A 16211-nucleotide genomic window follows, 5' to 3' on the forward strand; every position below is an offset into this window, starting at 1 on the left:
GTAAATTCCAAGGGTTTCAGGAGCTCTGTTCGAGAGCAGGGATAAAGACCAAATATATTTATTTCTTATTATCAATAACAACGTCACATTCAGTCATACACTCAATGTCAGATTAACGTATCAGTCTGAGAGTCTCAAAGGCAACAAATTTGTAAATCTTCCTCCCAATCTTGGTTGTTTTCTCCTGTTGCCTTTCTGAGTGAATGGTTTGGACTAATCAGATAATCAGAGGGTATGATCGTTTTACTTTTAAATATTAGGTTGGCCAAAAAGTCCGTTACGTTTTTTTCCATAAAATAAAAGACACATTTTTTTTTATTTTCACCAATAACTTTATTGATTTGGATATTTTGAGTGTGTTGGCTATCTCCCAGGTGGTGTAACATTGATTATTCTCAATTAATGCCTCGATTTGATTACTATCAACTTCAACTGGTCTACTTGATCTCGGAGCATTGTCCAGCAAGAAATCTCTAGCACAAAACTTCTCAGACCACTTTTAACACGTTTAATCAGTCACAGTGACTTCTCCATACTGTACACTTCTTCCTTTGTGTTTCAGTTGCGTTTTCACCTTTCTTGAAATAATAAAGCATAATATGATGCTGAAAATGTTATGTATTTTCTTCTATCTTCGGTATTGAAATGGCTACACAAAAGTTCACTAATTTTGATGTTTCTTTTTAAATGCACGCTGATATGACAGCTGTCACAAACAGTCTTAAGAAACTCGTTCCAAATGAAGTAAAGACGACAAAGCACTACTAGACCTATCTTATGGGGGGAAAAAAGCAAAAGGAACTTTTTGGCCTATCCAGTATTTTATAATCTGCTCACTTTCTCTACAACATTTGTTTCAAAAAGGTGAAATTATGACTCACATGTAAATATAAAGTGAACATCTGTCAAAGAGTTTATTCATTTTATTGATTAATGAGGGTATTGAATAGTTGTTAAGTCTGATTCAGCGAGCATTTAAAGGAGCTATGGACTTATGGGCAATTTAATAAAGGAATGGAATATAAGATTGCAGGCCTGGATACAAAACTGGGGCTTATCTTTTCTCCTAGACAGAAATTATTTTTATTTCTACTGGACAAAAATATGTAAGTTCAAATAATTTCAGTAAGTCTAGATCTTAACAGTAAACAGTGAGTTCAGTCCAGTGCATTTCCCTATATAATCCTTGGATAGGTTTTTGCCTCCGTATAAAATTGAAAGGTTGTGCTACATATCTTTTCTTCCTCTCAAGTTTGCATAATTTTTTTACACTTTCTAATTCAAGCTGCATCCATCTCTGGATTACTGTGTTAGTTGCCTAAATGTACCCACTCTAACTCCTCTAACTCACCAATATGTTTTAATGTTGGAATAATAGTTTTTAGTCTTTGTTGTTTTTTTAATATGCTTGATTGATTATGCTGTTACAGTTGTCCCAATTTCTTTTCCCTCTGCTCCCCTCCACCCAGTGACCGCCCTCCCTCCAGTTGTCCCCCCCTTTAGTCCATGCTCATTGGTTGTGCATATAGTTCTTCTCAACATCTTCCTGTCTACTCGACTCCCTCCTACTATGCTTCTTAATTCCTGTACCATCTCCCTCCCTTTACCCCCTTCCCCCTCCCCGCTGACCTCCCCCCATAATGTTCCCCATACCTATAATTCTTTTCCCACTCTCGCTGCCTACTTAGTTTGCCTTTGTTTCGGTTCCCTAGATTCTGTTGTTGGTTGTTGTGATATAGTTTTCATTTTAATGTTCATAGCTTTGATCCTCTTTCTCCTAAACAAGTCCCTTTAACATCTCATATAACAGTGGTTTGGATCTGATGAACTCCTTCAGTTTTACTTTGTCCTGGAAGCACTTTCTCTGCCCTTCTATTCTGAATGACAGCTTCGCTGGGTAGAGTAATCGTGGTTGTAGGTTTTTGCTTTTCATTTCTTTGAATATTTCTTGCCAGTCCCTTCTTGCCTGCAGAGTTTCTTTTGAGAAATCAGCTGGTAATCTTATTGGGTCCCTTTGTACGTGATTCTCTTCTTCTCTCTTGCTGCTTTTAAGATTCTCTGTTTATCTTTAAATTTTGACATTTTGATTATAATGTGTCTTGGTGTGGTTCTCCCTGGGTCCAGTATTTTTGGAACTCTATGTGCTTCCTGGACCTGTAAGTCTATTTTCTTCTTCAAGTTAGGGAAATTCTGCTTCATTGTTTTTTCACTTAATTTTTCAATTTGTAGTTCTTCTTCACCTTCTGGCAACCCTATGATTCGGATGTTTGCCCACTTATAGCTGTCCCATAGGTTTCTGAGCCTCTCCTCATTTTCCTCACTTTTCATTTCCTCTCTCTGCGCTGGTTGACTGTTTTTTCCTTCCCTATGTTCCAATTTGTTGATTTGATCCCTGGTTTTCCTTCCCTCACCACTAATTTAGTATGTGTTTTCGTTCATTTCAGCAGGGCTAGCCTTCATTCCTTCCCTGTCTTTTTTATAAACAAAGCTCTGAACTGTGCCTCAGAAAGATTTCCTATCTGCTGCTTCGATTGATTAGACATCTGCTGTCTAGTCAGCTACGTCACCAGGATCTTTATCATGATCTGTGCCATCCTGACAGTTTTGTGTTTACCTTTGCTTCCTGGGTGGGGCTGTCACACATCCTACGCTATAGGAGGCAGAGCCCCGTGCACTTGTCACAACCGGGTGCCCCTTCTCACCACACTGTGGAGTTTTCTGCGGGGGCGGGGGTCCAAGATGGATTCCTGCTGTTCATTCTCTGCTGCGAGACCGGGAGCCTCCTCCTCCGTCCCCACCCCCTCCGGGCCTCACAGTCAGAGGCAGTGGAGGTCTGCCTTCCCTGGCGTTGGATCGCGAGCTGACAGGTCTGGTCTGCAGCTGGGGGTGCTTCCCAAGCGGTTCTTGCCTTCCCTTAAATACAGGTGTCTGTGCTTACCGCCGTCCCGCCACCGTCGCCGCTAGCACAGCTTGACCTCTCCGCCCCGGCTTCGCCCCTCCTACCCGTCTGGATGAGTACCACTTGTTTATAACTTCATACGTTGGTCTTCCATGTAGCTTTATTTTATGGAACTTCTGGTTATTTCTGGTTTTGCAGTAGCTGTAGTCCTTCTTAGTTGTGGAGAGAGACAGAGCGTGTCAGTCTAGGCCTCCATCTTGGCCGGATGTCTAGTCTTTATGTTTTTAAATTGTGAAATATAATGTGTGTAATGTAGCCATCCTAATGGGTGTGAGGTAGTATCTCATTGTAGTTTTTATTAGTGAAGTTGTGCATCTTTTTTGTGCTTATTGGCCATTTGTATATTTTCGAAGAAGAGTAAATTCAAATCTTTTGTCCATTTTTGAATTGGATTAAGTTGTAGGAGTTCTTTATCAATACTGGATATAACCTCTTATCAGATATATGAACTATAAATATGTTCTTCCATTTTGTGGATTACCTTTTCACTTTCTTGATAGTTTTCTCTAATGTACAAAGTTTTTAAATATTAATGAAGTCCAATTTATATTTTTCTTTTGTTACCTGTGCTTTTGGTGTCATATCCAGGAAATCACTGCCAAATTCAACATCCTGAAGATTTTGCCCTATGATTTTTTACAATACTTTTATAGTTTTAGGTCTTACATTCATGTTTTTGGTATTTTTAAGTTAATTTGTATATGGTATAAGCAAGGTCTAACTTCATTTCTTTTTTGGTTAAGTGGATATTCAGTTTCCTCAGGATCGTATGTTGAAAAGACTCCTTTTTCCCTATTGAATGGTCTTGACGCCCTGGTGGGAAATCAATTGATCAAATATGTGTGGGTTTCTTTCTGCACTGTGTATTCCATTGGTCTGTATTTCTATCCCTGTGCCAGTAGCACTGTTTGATGCTATAGCTTTGTAGTAAGTTTTGATATTAGGAAATGTGAGTCCCTCAACTTTGTTCTTTTTCTTTCAAGAGTGTTTTGGCTATTCTAGGTCTCTTCTGATTCCGTATGAATTTTAAGACAGATTTTTCTATTTCTGCAAAGAACATGTTGGGGATTTTTGTAGGAATTGCACTGAATCTGTAAATTGCTTTGAGTAGTATTGTCATATTGATAGTAGTAGGCCCTAATCTATGAGCATGTGATATCTTTCGATTTATTTATGTTTCTTTATTTTCTTGTAGCAGTGTTTAGTAGTTTTCAGTATACAAGTTTTTCACCCCTTGGTTAAATTCCTAAATATATCTTTTTGTTGTTGTTGTTATTGTGAATGGAGAATCGTTTTCTTAATTCCCTTTTATAGTTCTTTGTTTTAGTATACAGAAATGAAATTGATTTTTGTGTGTTTATTTTGTATCCTGCAACTTCGCTGACTTCACTTATCAGCTCTAACAGGTGGGTTTTTGTTTGTTTTGTTTTGTTTTGGTGTGAGTTCTTTAGGATTGTCTAGATATAAAACCATATGATGTGTAAACACAGTTGCTCATAATATCATTTTATAATCCTTTTTGTGTCTGTTAAGTTGGTAGTAAGTAATGGTTCCACTTCCTTCTGTGGTTTTAGTAACTTGAGTCTCCTCCATCTCCACTTAGTCAATCCAGCTAAAGCTTTGTCAGTTTTGTTGATCTTTTTTAAAGAACTAACGTTCATTTCTCTGGTTTTTTTTTTTTTAGTCTCTATTTCATTTATTTGTGCACTACCCTTTAGTTTTTTCTTTCCTTCTGATAATTTTCAGTTTAACTTGCTATTCTTTTTCTAGTTCCTTAAAATGTACAATTAGTTTTCATTTAAGACCTGTTTTTAATGTATGTATTTACAGCTATATATATCTTTTAGGGTTTTTTGCATTTTAGTTTGCATTTTACTAAAAATATTTTTAAATTTCCCTTGTGGTTACTAATTAGATCCAGTTAAGCAATAAGAATGTATTGTTCAGTTTCCATATATGTGTGAATTTTCCAGTTTTCTTTGTTATTGATTTCTAGTTTCATTTCATTATAGTCAGAAAAACCACTCAGTTCTTTTAAAATTTATTATGACTTGTATTGTGGCCTAACCTATATCTATACTAGAGGATGTTCTGTGTGCACCTGAGAAGAATGCATGTTCTACTTTGTTGGGAGGTGTGTTCTATACGTGTCTGTTAGGTCTAATTAGTTTATGGTGTTTTTCAACTTCTATTTTTCCTTAATGAACTCTGTCTGGTTGTTTCATTTGTTACTTAAATTGGGGTATTGAAGTCTTTTACTTGTAGAATTGCGTATTTCTCCACTATATTCTGTTAAATTTTGTGCCATTTCCTGTGAGTGTTTAGCTTCAGGCAAGAGAGAAACCAATCCCTTGAGTAGTCCCCCTAAAAGTCTGCGCATTGGACATACGTTTCAGCCTTCTCTTTCTTTATTCAGGGAGAAGTCAGGAGTTGGAAATTTTCTCCTAGTTGCATCATGCTGAGTAGGGGGGTGGGGGTGAAGGGACTAAGTCGGTGCCATGAATTTTCCTACCATCTTTGATGCAGTTGGTTTCCTACTCATTTTGGAGTCATGAGCCTCTTAACTTTTTCAAACTTTTTATAAAAGTAATTGGTCTATTTGTTGTTTTTGAATCAGTGTTTCTATTAGGAGCAAGGAGGGTCTGTTGATGCACCACCACCGCCCCCCCCATTGAAATTTTAAAGTGGAGATATGAGTGGATTCATATTTTGAAAATATTACTTCGACTGAAATGACCTAAGAGTGATAGATGAGACACAAGAAATCCATTTAGGAGATCATTGGAGAGATTGTCAAGAGATTATGATAGCTAGGACTGGGTTGGTGGTTTTGGATATGGAGAGATATTTAGAAGGAGACATAAATTAACAGAATTTGGTAATAGATTGAACATGAGAAATGATGGGGAGCTTGTATATTTTTCCCCACTAACTTTGTATTATTGACTTTTTAAAAAGGGATTCCAACTATTTATTTTCAGAGAGAAGGGAAGAGAGGGAGAAAGAGAGAGAGAGAAACATAGATGTGCGTGAGAAACATCAATCTGCCTCTCATGCACGCCCTGACTGGGGACCAAAAGCACAACCCAGGCATGAGCCCTGGCGGGGAATCCAACCAGCAACCTTTCGCTTTGCAGGATGGTGCCCAACCAGCTGAGCCACACTGGTCAGGGCTTGACTTTTAATCAGAATTGCCTTGTTGTTAGACTGTGTGGTTAATCTGATAAAGATTCTTTGAAATTTCTTGAAGATCCTTTTGTAATCATAACACACGGTTATTTTTGTAAGTGTTCTTGTCTATATATTTTCTACTTGCTGGCTTCCCGAGTTGAGTCTATTTGTATATTTATCTGATTTGGTTTTTTAAATATGACAAATTTTCTAACCTTTTAGCTGCCTGTGGATTAGGTAAAATGATCTTAAAGAATTTTCATGTAAAGAACCTGTAGTTAAGAATATTAAAGAATTTTACCTTAGGTTTAAAGAGATAACTTAAAATTTGTCAACTTTGACAGAAATCATTTTTTTCTGCTTTTGAAATTCCCAGGATAGCAATAATAGAAGCAGGAGCAGCAGCAGTAGTGTTAGTAGCAGTAACAGTAGCCGCAGCAGTTAACATTTATGGGTGCCAGTCATTGTTCAAAGCTATCTACATTTAGTTAATGAATTTAACCCAGTCACAACTCTTTGACATATTATTGTTTTCCTCATTTTATAGGTGAGAAATGTAATACACAGGAATGTTAATATGTTTACTATAGTTACATTCTAGCCACATTGGCCTTAAACAAATCAAGGTAAGTTTGTTCAGTTGGACATAAAACATTCATTTCCCCCCTTCATTTTTAGTTGCTAGAAAAGTTAAAAGAACGTTGGCTCTTCACTGGCTTATGGCACCATCTGGAGTTGGTGAAGACAGTCATTGTAGAACCACAGGGAGGAGAAAAAACGGATTTTGATGGATTACTACAGGTGTACTATGATGCAATCAAGTACAAAGGAGAGAAAGGTAATTGGAAATTATTGGATGATCAATGAGAAAATATTTTTTACTATAAAATAAGAACTTGGTACTGTTAGAATTTTATTGGTGTTATCTTTCTAAATGAATTTCACTTAAAAGAAGAATTATATTTTATACTCCTGAGTAAAAAGAAAATAAGTTAAAGTAATTCTTTATTTGGATCTATCTCATATAAATGTTTTCACTTGGGGAAAAATTCAGCTATTATTCCATAGTCTTCCCTATATTACCTACAGTGTGTTTTGAAGGAAAGCAGAAAGAGCATGCATAAATGCAAGTACCTTACTAGCCAATGAGCCCTACATTTTGATGCAAATAATATACTTTGTGCTTATATTCTGTTATGTAAACTTGAATTTTCAAAACATAACTGAAGACTCAATATCAAAGTTAGAGAATGTCCATAAAGAGGTTAATAGGAAGGACCAATAGTAATAATTTATGAACCGTGCAAGATCATAAAGATACTAATAACATAATTGTCAATCTCCTTGTATAATAGAGTGTTCTGTGTGTATTTTACATATTTTTCAGTAATATTGATTCCATATGATATATTGTACAAATTAAGAGTGATTTAAATAGTTCTAAGAACTTTACATGCTGGTGATAATGGTAATGATTGCAATTTCAATTTTTAAAGGTAAAATGGTTCACAATTGCTCAGTTTGTGTGCAAGTCACTGCTCTGATGTGGTTTTACTGTTTAAGTTTCTGGGTGATACGCAGTTAGTAAGTGGTTTTACTACCACATTGCAGCTAAGTGTGATTTTGTTTTCCTTGTTTATTTAAAGGCATTGAACTTTTTAAACTTTATCTCATAATAGTTTTAATTTTGATTATTTTAAGTTTGCTACTATGATTACTTAATAATCAGAGCTTTCCAAAATGACGACAATAGGCAATTTGGGGGAAGTTTTTGAGTGTGGTTTTAAGAATCTTTTTTTTCTGCTGCCTAAGATGGAGCCCTCCTGGTAGCAGTCTGCCGTGGTAAAGTGAGCGAGGGCCTGGATTTCTCAGACGACAATGCCCGCGCTGTCATCACAGTAGGAATTCCTTTCCCAAATGTGAAAGATCTTCAGGTGGGCCTTCAGAGTCTTACAAAATTTGATTTATCATAAAGTTGTTGATCTTGTGTAAAGTTAATTATATGTTTTTCTTGTGTCTTCGGACATTTTATTTTAATTCTGTCTTGACTCAATGAGTGAGAAAGGCTTAGTAGATAAGGGTTTTTGTGTTTTTTTAACTTACACTGTCTTTTGTTCAACAAGAGTAATTTTCCATTGTGGTTCCAGGTCAAGAACATCAGTATCACCTAGGAACTTGATAAAAATATCATGTTTTCGGGCTCCATCCAGACCTACTGAATCAGAAATTACGGAGGTAGAGCCCAGCAATTTGTGTTCTATGAAGCTCTTAGCCACAGACTCACACGGGTCCCCCATAGTTTGGGGGGCCCTTTTTCTGCCTTCTCTCCAATTAGCGTCTCCAAGTTCTTCCCTTTTTTCACCTCAGCTCAGCAGGACCACGGTACACTGCTTATTCTTTAGTGCTCTGTACTGTGGTCAGGAAATTTTACTCAGGAAGAGGGCTGAGAATCACGGAGTTCACCTAACGAATTTCCCATATCTCTGAGATTAGTCATATGCCGCCTGGTCTACTCCCTGAAAGCAGAAGCTTTATCTGTTGTGTCCAGTTCTACAGTTAGTTACAGTGGGAGGGATATTCCCGAACCGCTGATTCTGGTCTTGGCCAGAACAGGAATTTTCCTTCATTATCACTGATTGTTTGCTAAACATTATATTTGAAAAACTATCTGTAGCAATAATTTGAAACCAAAGATGATGTTATCTTCCATCAGGGAGGATTTTTGTTTACTTTCTACAGGTAGTTACCTTCTTTATTATTAATATTTTATTAGACACTGTGAATTATATTAACAATAATAATCATTATTTCTCTGGTTAACCCCTACTCTTTCCTAACCTCCGGACCTCCTCACAATTTCTGAAAGTCCCCAAGGGGTATAGAACCCTTTCAGCCTACAGTACCCTGTGGCTTCCACTGCCTTTCTCCAGCTACCGATGCTACTGTGGAAAATGCTGATGGCCACACCGGGCTCCTTATTCTAAAATGGCTAGTGCTGCCCCTGACTAGTGTGGCTGATGAAACGGTTGACATCCACTCAAGAAAACCGTTGCGTTCGCCACCCACAGCGTCAGTGCTACAGTCCCCTGCAGCTGCGTGCTGGTGGCGGCGGTGCTCGCGCTCTCTTTTTTTTTCTTTTGTCTCTTTTGTCTTATTATTTTCCCTTTGCCCTATATTATTGCACTGATGCTGCTTTGTTCATGTGGAAAGAATACCTTTGCCTTCTTACTGAACCACACATTCTCCCAATGTCTTAAATGTAGTTTTACCCCCTAAAACTAGCTCTTTCAATTTTTGCTTGAATCTTCTCTTTTTTGGACCTATACATGACTGAGTGAGAGTCAGAAAAGAAGATAATTTTATAGCTAATACTAGTTTGTATTAAATACAAAGTAACAACACCTGAAAGGATTCATTTTAAACTTATAATAGTGATTATGTTTGAGAATAAGAGAAAGAAATGATATTGAGGGTAGTTACCAAAGGGACTTTAGCTTTTTCTTTTTTCTTTTTTTTAAAGATTTTATTTGTTTATTTTTAGAGAACAAAGGGAGGGAAACAGAGAGGAAGAGGAACATCAATGTGTGCTTGTCTCTTGTGCGCCCCCAACTGGGGCCCTGGCCCACAGCTGAGGCATGTACCCTGACTGGGAATCGAACTGGCGACCTTTCGGTTTGTAGGTCGGCGCTAAATCCACTGAGCCACATCAGTCAGGGCTAGCTTTTTCTTTAATGCTTGTTTATTTTAGTAAAAAAACAAGATTCAAGAAAATGGATGGTGAACACAAAATACAGTATACAAATGATGTATTGTAGAATTGTACACCTGAATCCTATATAATTTTATTAACCAATGTCACCCCAATAAATTCAACAAAAATAAAAAAACAAATAAAAAATAAAATATGGTGAGAATACAGGCATTTAAGTGGCTCTAGTTATGTAAAACAGTAAAATAACCAAAGATTCAGTGAGGTCCGGGTAGGGAGGAGGAGGGCTATTCTAAAGTTGTTTACCTACTTTGCCTGGTATGGTTCCTGAAAGGGCCAAAAAGGATACACCCAAAAGTAGCCCAAGTTGCAGGGAAAAGGGACAGATAAAAAGGGCAATTCTTTACTTGCAAAATCAGATGCAAGGGAAGTGTATTTCTTGTTGCTCTGTGTCTGGATCAGTTCTTCTTACGTAACAAATAATTTTAAAACTCTGTGACTTAAAAAACAACAGTCATTTATTATGGGACACATGTCTATGGGGGGGTTGCCTATGCTGTGCGTGGCTGGACAGCTTGCTAATTTCAGCTGGGTAAGGTCTGCCCTACATGTATATCTCATCCTTCATGGACCAACAGACTAGCCAAAATATGTTGTCATTGCAGTGGCAGAGCTACAGGAGGGCAGACTTGGCTGTGTAAGAACTTTCACATTTTCTAACCATTTGCCCAAAGCATGTCACATATGCCCAAGCCCAAGATCAGGAGCGTGAGGGTGGAAGGTGGTGGTGATTCTCTACCACACTTGGCAAAAGATGTAGAATTAAGACTTCAAAAAGGAATCCTGGCATTATTATTATTTTTTTTAATAGCTAAAGGATATTGGTAAGGCATCCATCGAAGAGACTGATGTTTATAACCTGTAACAGTGTGGGTATGCTTTTTTCCTACTAATTAAGAAGGCCTTTTATCATTTGGAAATGACCAGAATATACAGGGTGTTGCAAAAAAAAATGTATCTACAATTTTAATGATTATAAAGTCTGTATTTATTAGCATACAGTTCCTTTTCAACGTTCACAATAAACTACATAAATGTACTTCTTTATACTTAGCGCCTCTTTTCAAACTGATGACCATTCTATTCTAGACATTGCTGGCAATATGAAGCAACAGAATCACAAACATCAAGAATCATTTTGTTAGGTATATGGGCACATTCTCTTTCAATGACCACTCATAACTCATCAGTGGTTTTAGGTTTTTTAGCATAAATATTATTCTTGAGAAACCCCCAAAGGAAAAAGTCTAGTGATATGAGGTCTGGAGAATGCGTAGGATAATCTACAGGACCTCTTCACCCGATCCATCTGTTTGGCAGGTTCTCATTAAGATAGGCCCTTACATCATGATGGTAATGTGGAGGCGCTCCGTCTTGTTGGAAATAAAAGTCCTCGTCGTGAAAATCTTCGTGAATACGTGGCATGGCTGATTCCTGCAGTAAATTCAAGTAAGTGGCACCAGTTACAGTGCCTGCAAAAAAGAAAAGGCCAATTAATCCATGCATGGATAAGCTTCACCAAACCGTCAGTCCTGGAAATTCACATGATGTTCCTCCATACTGTGCGAATTTCCAGATGCCCAATCAGTACCATTGTGGCGGTTAATTGTGCCACTTAATTTGAATGTGGCCTCATTGCTCCAAACTAATCATCTTGGAAGCTACGGATCTTCTTCCCATTTCGCTAAGTACCATTCACAGAACTCCATTCTCCTACCTGGACCATCTTCATTAAGAGCGTGTACTAATTTTGGTCTGTAACTTCTCCACCAGAAGCGCTTCAGAATGCAATGGACACTGTCCTTTGCTAATCCCAACTCACGAGAAGCCTGCCAAACAGATGTTCTTGAATTCTGATGATATGTTTCCAACACCCTTTCTTCCATGGCAGTGTTTGTCGATGTTCTTGGTTTTCCGGAACATTGTTAGGGACATTCTGAACAGCTCCATCTGTTTCAAACTTATCTCTTAATTCGTCTGATAGTAAGTCTAGTAGGCAGATCAGTTTGAAATTGTGTCCTAAATTGTCTTTACACTTCTGCTGCATTTTCGTACTTCAGTAGCATTTCCAAATAAACGTTCTTTGTTCAAAACCTAATCTGGTTTCAGCCATTATTTCTCAACAGTTAAATCTAAAACATATTCTAGAGGCTACTCAGAGTTTTTTTGCCCCAGGACCTTCTTACAGACCCTCTCACAGCGTGGCAGTTTATTTCTTCAAGGTCAACAAGTTATTCTCTAGCTCCAGTCTACAAAAATGGAGTCATATAAGTTAATCACAAGAGTAACTTCCCCATATCTTTGCCTTATAAATATAACCTAACCAAGGGAGTGACTCTCCATCACCCTTGCCATTTTCTGTGGGCTAGAAGCAAGTCACAGGTTCTTCTCTCACTCAAGGTGAGAGGATTATGCAAGACACGACTCTCTGGGTTTGTGTGCCATATTCTTGTCTTCTGTAAAATGGGATAGTGAACTAAATGATTTCCATACGTGGCTTTTTCAAAACTAACACAGTGCTTCAGATTAGAGGACACAAATAGGACTTTATTGTTTCCTGCATTAATATTCGGTTTATCATGCAAGAATAAGTAGAAATTTATAAATGCAAACCTTAAATATTCTAGCTTATGGAAATGAAACGGTATTTCTGCATTATTTTCTCATTGTTTCGTTTGAATTCTTATTTTACGTGTCATGCTTGCACAGGGTCCATGCTAATCTCTTTGTCACTCTAATTTTAGTATACGTGCTGCTGAAGCTAGCACTGAATCCTTAGTTTAAGTGGTTAAGATCAGTGTCTGAGTTGGATAAATGATTTGAGTGGGGAAAAGAAGGCAATGACATTAATTTTATGATACCAAATTTTTTTCTTAAATTTCAGGCACAGATTATGGAAGTAAAAATTAAAATGTAGTTTAAAATACAAACTTAAGATTTTTATAGTCTCAATTGCAGAGTTTGGCTTTTAGAGAAGCAGGAAAATGTATATTAGAGCCAAAAATATGACTTCTTTGGCTGTGACCAGGATTTCCTCTTCCCACCTTGGGGACTAGAAAGTAGAGGTAGGAAAATTTCATTTTGGAGCCAAGTGTGACTTGTTTAGTTCAAGTCATAATTTATTGCACATACCTCAGGGACCTGAAAATAAAGAAACCCACTATGAAATGTTGATAATGGGCCGCTCTGAAGGGCAAGCATTAAGCTAACTTTCCCAGTGAGGATTTTTTTCACGGCCACCTTTTCCAGATGCGTCTGATCATTCTATAAGGATATACTTAATCGTGTAATGGTTAAAAAGAAAACTTTCTATGCACTAAACCAAAGTATTTGAGGGGCAGAAGACTGAACGAAGGATTTTATACGATCAGATGATGGTGAAAAAGTACAGCTAAAAGAAAAGTTGTTTTCGTACAGTGCTATTAAGTCACAGTATAACAAGGTTGCCCTTTTCATGGATATCTAAGGCAAATCCTTTGGCCAATTAGCATGATCTGAAAACTACAAAAGCCTTCAATTTTATAATTTAGGCATCCACATCTCAAGTTGGTGGCATGGTCATAATTTCTGAGGCATTATAAACTAGAATATTTAGATTAAAAAAAATTATTTATTTGTTTAGTTGTTTATTTATTTGTTTTTAGGGAGCGGAGAAAGGAGAAAGAGAGGGAGAGAAACATCACTGTGTGGTTGCCTCTCACTTGCGCCCCCAACTGGGGACCTGACATGCAACCTAGTCATGTGCCCTGACTGCGACTTGAACCAGCAACACTTGGCTCACAGGCCAACGCTCAATCCACTGAGCCGCAGCAGCCAGGGCTTAATACTTAGATTTTTTAAATTGCATTTTATTTGTATTTATTGGCATAGTTTAGTTTAGGAGTACATAGGAACGTTCTCCCTTCGTGGGTATTGTGCCTTTACTTCTCTGAGGAACAGATTATAAAGGCATGGAATGTGGCTAAAAGTTGTTATACTTTAAAAATGTTCAAGTGAGCATGTTAGATTTCTATGATTGGTTTAATAAAATCTGATGGTAATATTCAATATTAGTGCACTTACAATTATTGAAATAATTAAGATAAATTTTATATTTTTGTACTCTATTTCTTTAACAATATAGTATATTGAGTTACCAAAATAATTTCATTTAGAAACTATTTAAAATTCAGATAGCGATCTGATTCATTATCTTAGTATTGGCATATAATAACCATTATGAACTTTTTTTTTTTTTTTTTTTGATTAGGAAACTTCTCTTAGCTCTGAAGGTACTGAACTATTTGAGGATATTGTTTTAATTTTGAAAAATTACATTCATGGTTGAAAACTATATGCATCTATTTTAATTTTGTTGAATTAGTTATTGACATTAAAACAAACACATTAATTTATAGCTTTCCATGAATCTTGGCTTTTTTATAAACCTCAGAAAAAGGCTGTTATCCTTTGCTTGCCCCAAAGGTTAACATCATTAATAAAATAGAGTGCACATTAAACCAGTGCTTTCCAGTGTCAAAATATTATTAGATGATGGGAGTATTAGAATTTTTAAACCCAACATTTCATTTTAAGGAGAGTGATGTTGTTCCTTCATTTTTGTTGTTGCTTTTACAGTAGTGTAAGTATTTACGAGTAGGTGGATAAAGGCAGGAATGCAAAGGGCTATGGTATATCAAAACAAACTTGATTTTAAAAAGTCTTAATGATTTTGAGTAAATTTATATATTTCTGTTGAGCCACTTTCATAATTATGTTAATGATCTTGAGTATTTTAGGATTAATTAATTAATTTATTCATTTAATAAACTTTTACTAAATGCCTAATTGTACTAAATGTAGTAGGTGCCTTTATGAACAAGATGCTATCTCTGCACTGGTGATAGCTACAACTTAGTAAGGGACTCGAACATGTAACAGGATGTTTCGATGGGATAAGAGCTGGGTGTTTGGTTGCTTAGGGAAGGTGAGGTTGAGCAACACCTTTCACTTTCCATCCAAATATCCATTTACTTTGGCTGATTTGCCTAAAACAGATGGAGGAGCCAGAGAGATGAGATGTGAATCTTGTGTACATTGAGATTCAAATGTACAAACATTTGATAAAGTGGAATGGCCTCCTCAAAGGCCAGATTACAAGACTATTCAGATTGTTAAGACTATTCAGAATAATGAAACAACTATTTTTTTAATATCTGGCTGTAGTACCAGTAATTTAATAGACTTTGGTGACACAGTGATGCACTACACAGATTATAGCCCCTCGTCTCATGGAACTTACAGTCTGCTGAAGAATATTGATATTAAATAATGAAGCAGTAATTACTTCCAGTTGTGATGAAAGCAGGACGAAAAGTCACAGGGACTATGAGAGTGTATTACAGGATCCTGACCTGGTTTCGGGGGATAAAGGAAGACTTCCTGAGGAAGTGATATTTAAGCTGACGGTGGAAAGAAGGCTAGGAGTTATGCAGGTGCAAAGACTGGAGAAGTCTAGGAGTTATGCAGGTGCAAAGACTGGGTAAGAGTATTCTCAGCAGAGAGAATGCGTATGCTAAGGCCCTAGGTGAGAAAGAACTGAAAGAAGCTGAGGTAAAGAGTGAGTTTGGGGAGAGTGGCATGTGAATAGAGGCTGAGAGAGGTATTAAGGAGTGAAATCATTTAGGGTCCTGTATGTCATTTTTAGGATTTGAGATTTTATCATAAGTTATGGAAAATCAGATCCAGGAGTAGAAGCTGAGGTCAGAGCATAGTGGAGTTCTTGTCATAGTGTAGCATCGGATACAGAAACCTACCTGGACCTAGCCTGGATGATAACACGTGGTTATCCAGGGGAAACAAGCGGCTGTGTATGTAAACTTAAAGGGTCGTAATACTAAACTGACATTTAGGAGTCCATCAGTTTGCTGTTGAAATTGTTGGAAACACTTAGGCCAACTCACAGATATGGAAGAAAAACCTGTTGCCTCTGAAGGTCTAGAATGAATTTATCTTCCATTACTTAAACCTTCTTTTCTTTCTCAGGAAACTTTCTTTTCTCAGCTTTATTTTAAAAAAGATAGTTTGGGCTCTGGCCACTGTGGCTCAGTTGTTTAGAGCATAGTCCCATAAACCAAAAGGTCTCAGGCTTGATTCCTGGTCAGGGCACATGCCTAGGTTGTGGGTTTGGTCCCTGGTTGAGGTATATACAATATCCAGGCAACCCATTGATATTTCTCTCCCTCTCTCTCTCTCCCTCACTTCCCCTCTGTCTAAAATCAATAAGCGTGTCCTCGAGTGAGGATAAAAAAAATTAATGATAATAATAGTTTG

At 37.1% G+C, this 16211-nt stretch overlaps 1 protein-coding gene and 1 non-coding gene across 2 annotated transcripts in view; one reads left to right on the plus strand and one right to left on the minus strand.

Annotated features, from left to right (window-relative positions):
- BRIP1 (BRCA1 interacting DNA helicase 1) overlaps positions 1 to 16211 on the plus strand; it is a 105075-nt gene that overhangs the window by 59885 nt on the left and 28979 nt on the right. Inside the window, 2 exon segments of the mRNA XM_090292045.1 lie at positions 6809 to 6968; positions 7943 to 8064. Of these exon segments, the coding sequence (XP_090148171.1) occupies positions 6809 to 6968; positions 7943 to 8064 (282 nt within the window).
- On the minus strand, positions 12564 to 12667 carry LOC149998668 (U6 spliceosomal RNA). Its single transcript, XR_016507283.1, has one exon. It is a non-coding gene; the product is annotated as a U6 spliceosomal RNA (small nuclear RNA).

Source organism: Furipterus horrens, unplaced genomic scaffold (genome assembly GCF_987537825.1).
Source record: "Furipterus horrens unplaced genomic scaffold, mFurHor1.1.pri manual_scaffold_11, whole genome shotgun sequence".
Classification (NCBI taxonomy): Eukaryota; Metazoa; Chordata; class Mammalia; order Chiroptera; family Furipteridae; genus Furipterus; species Furipterus horrens.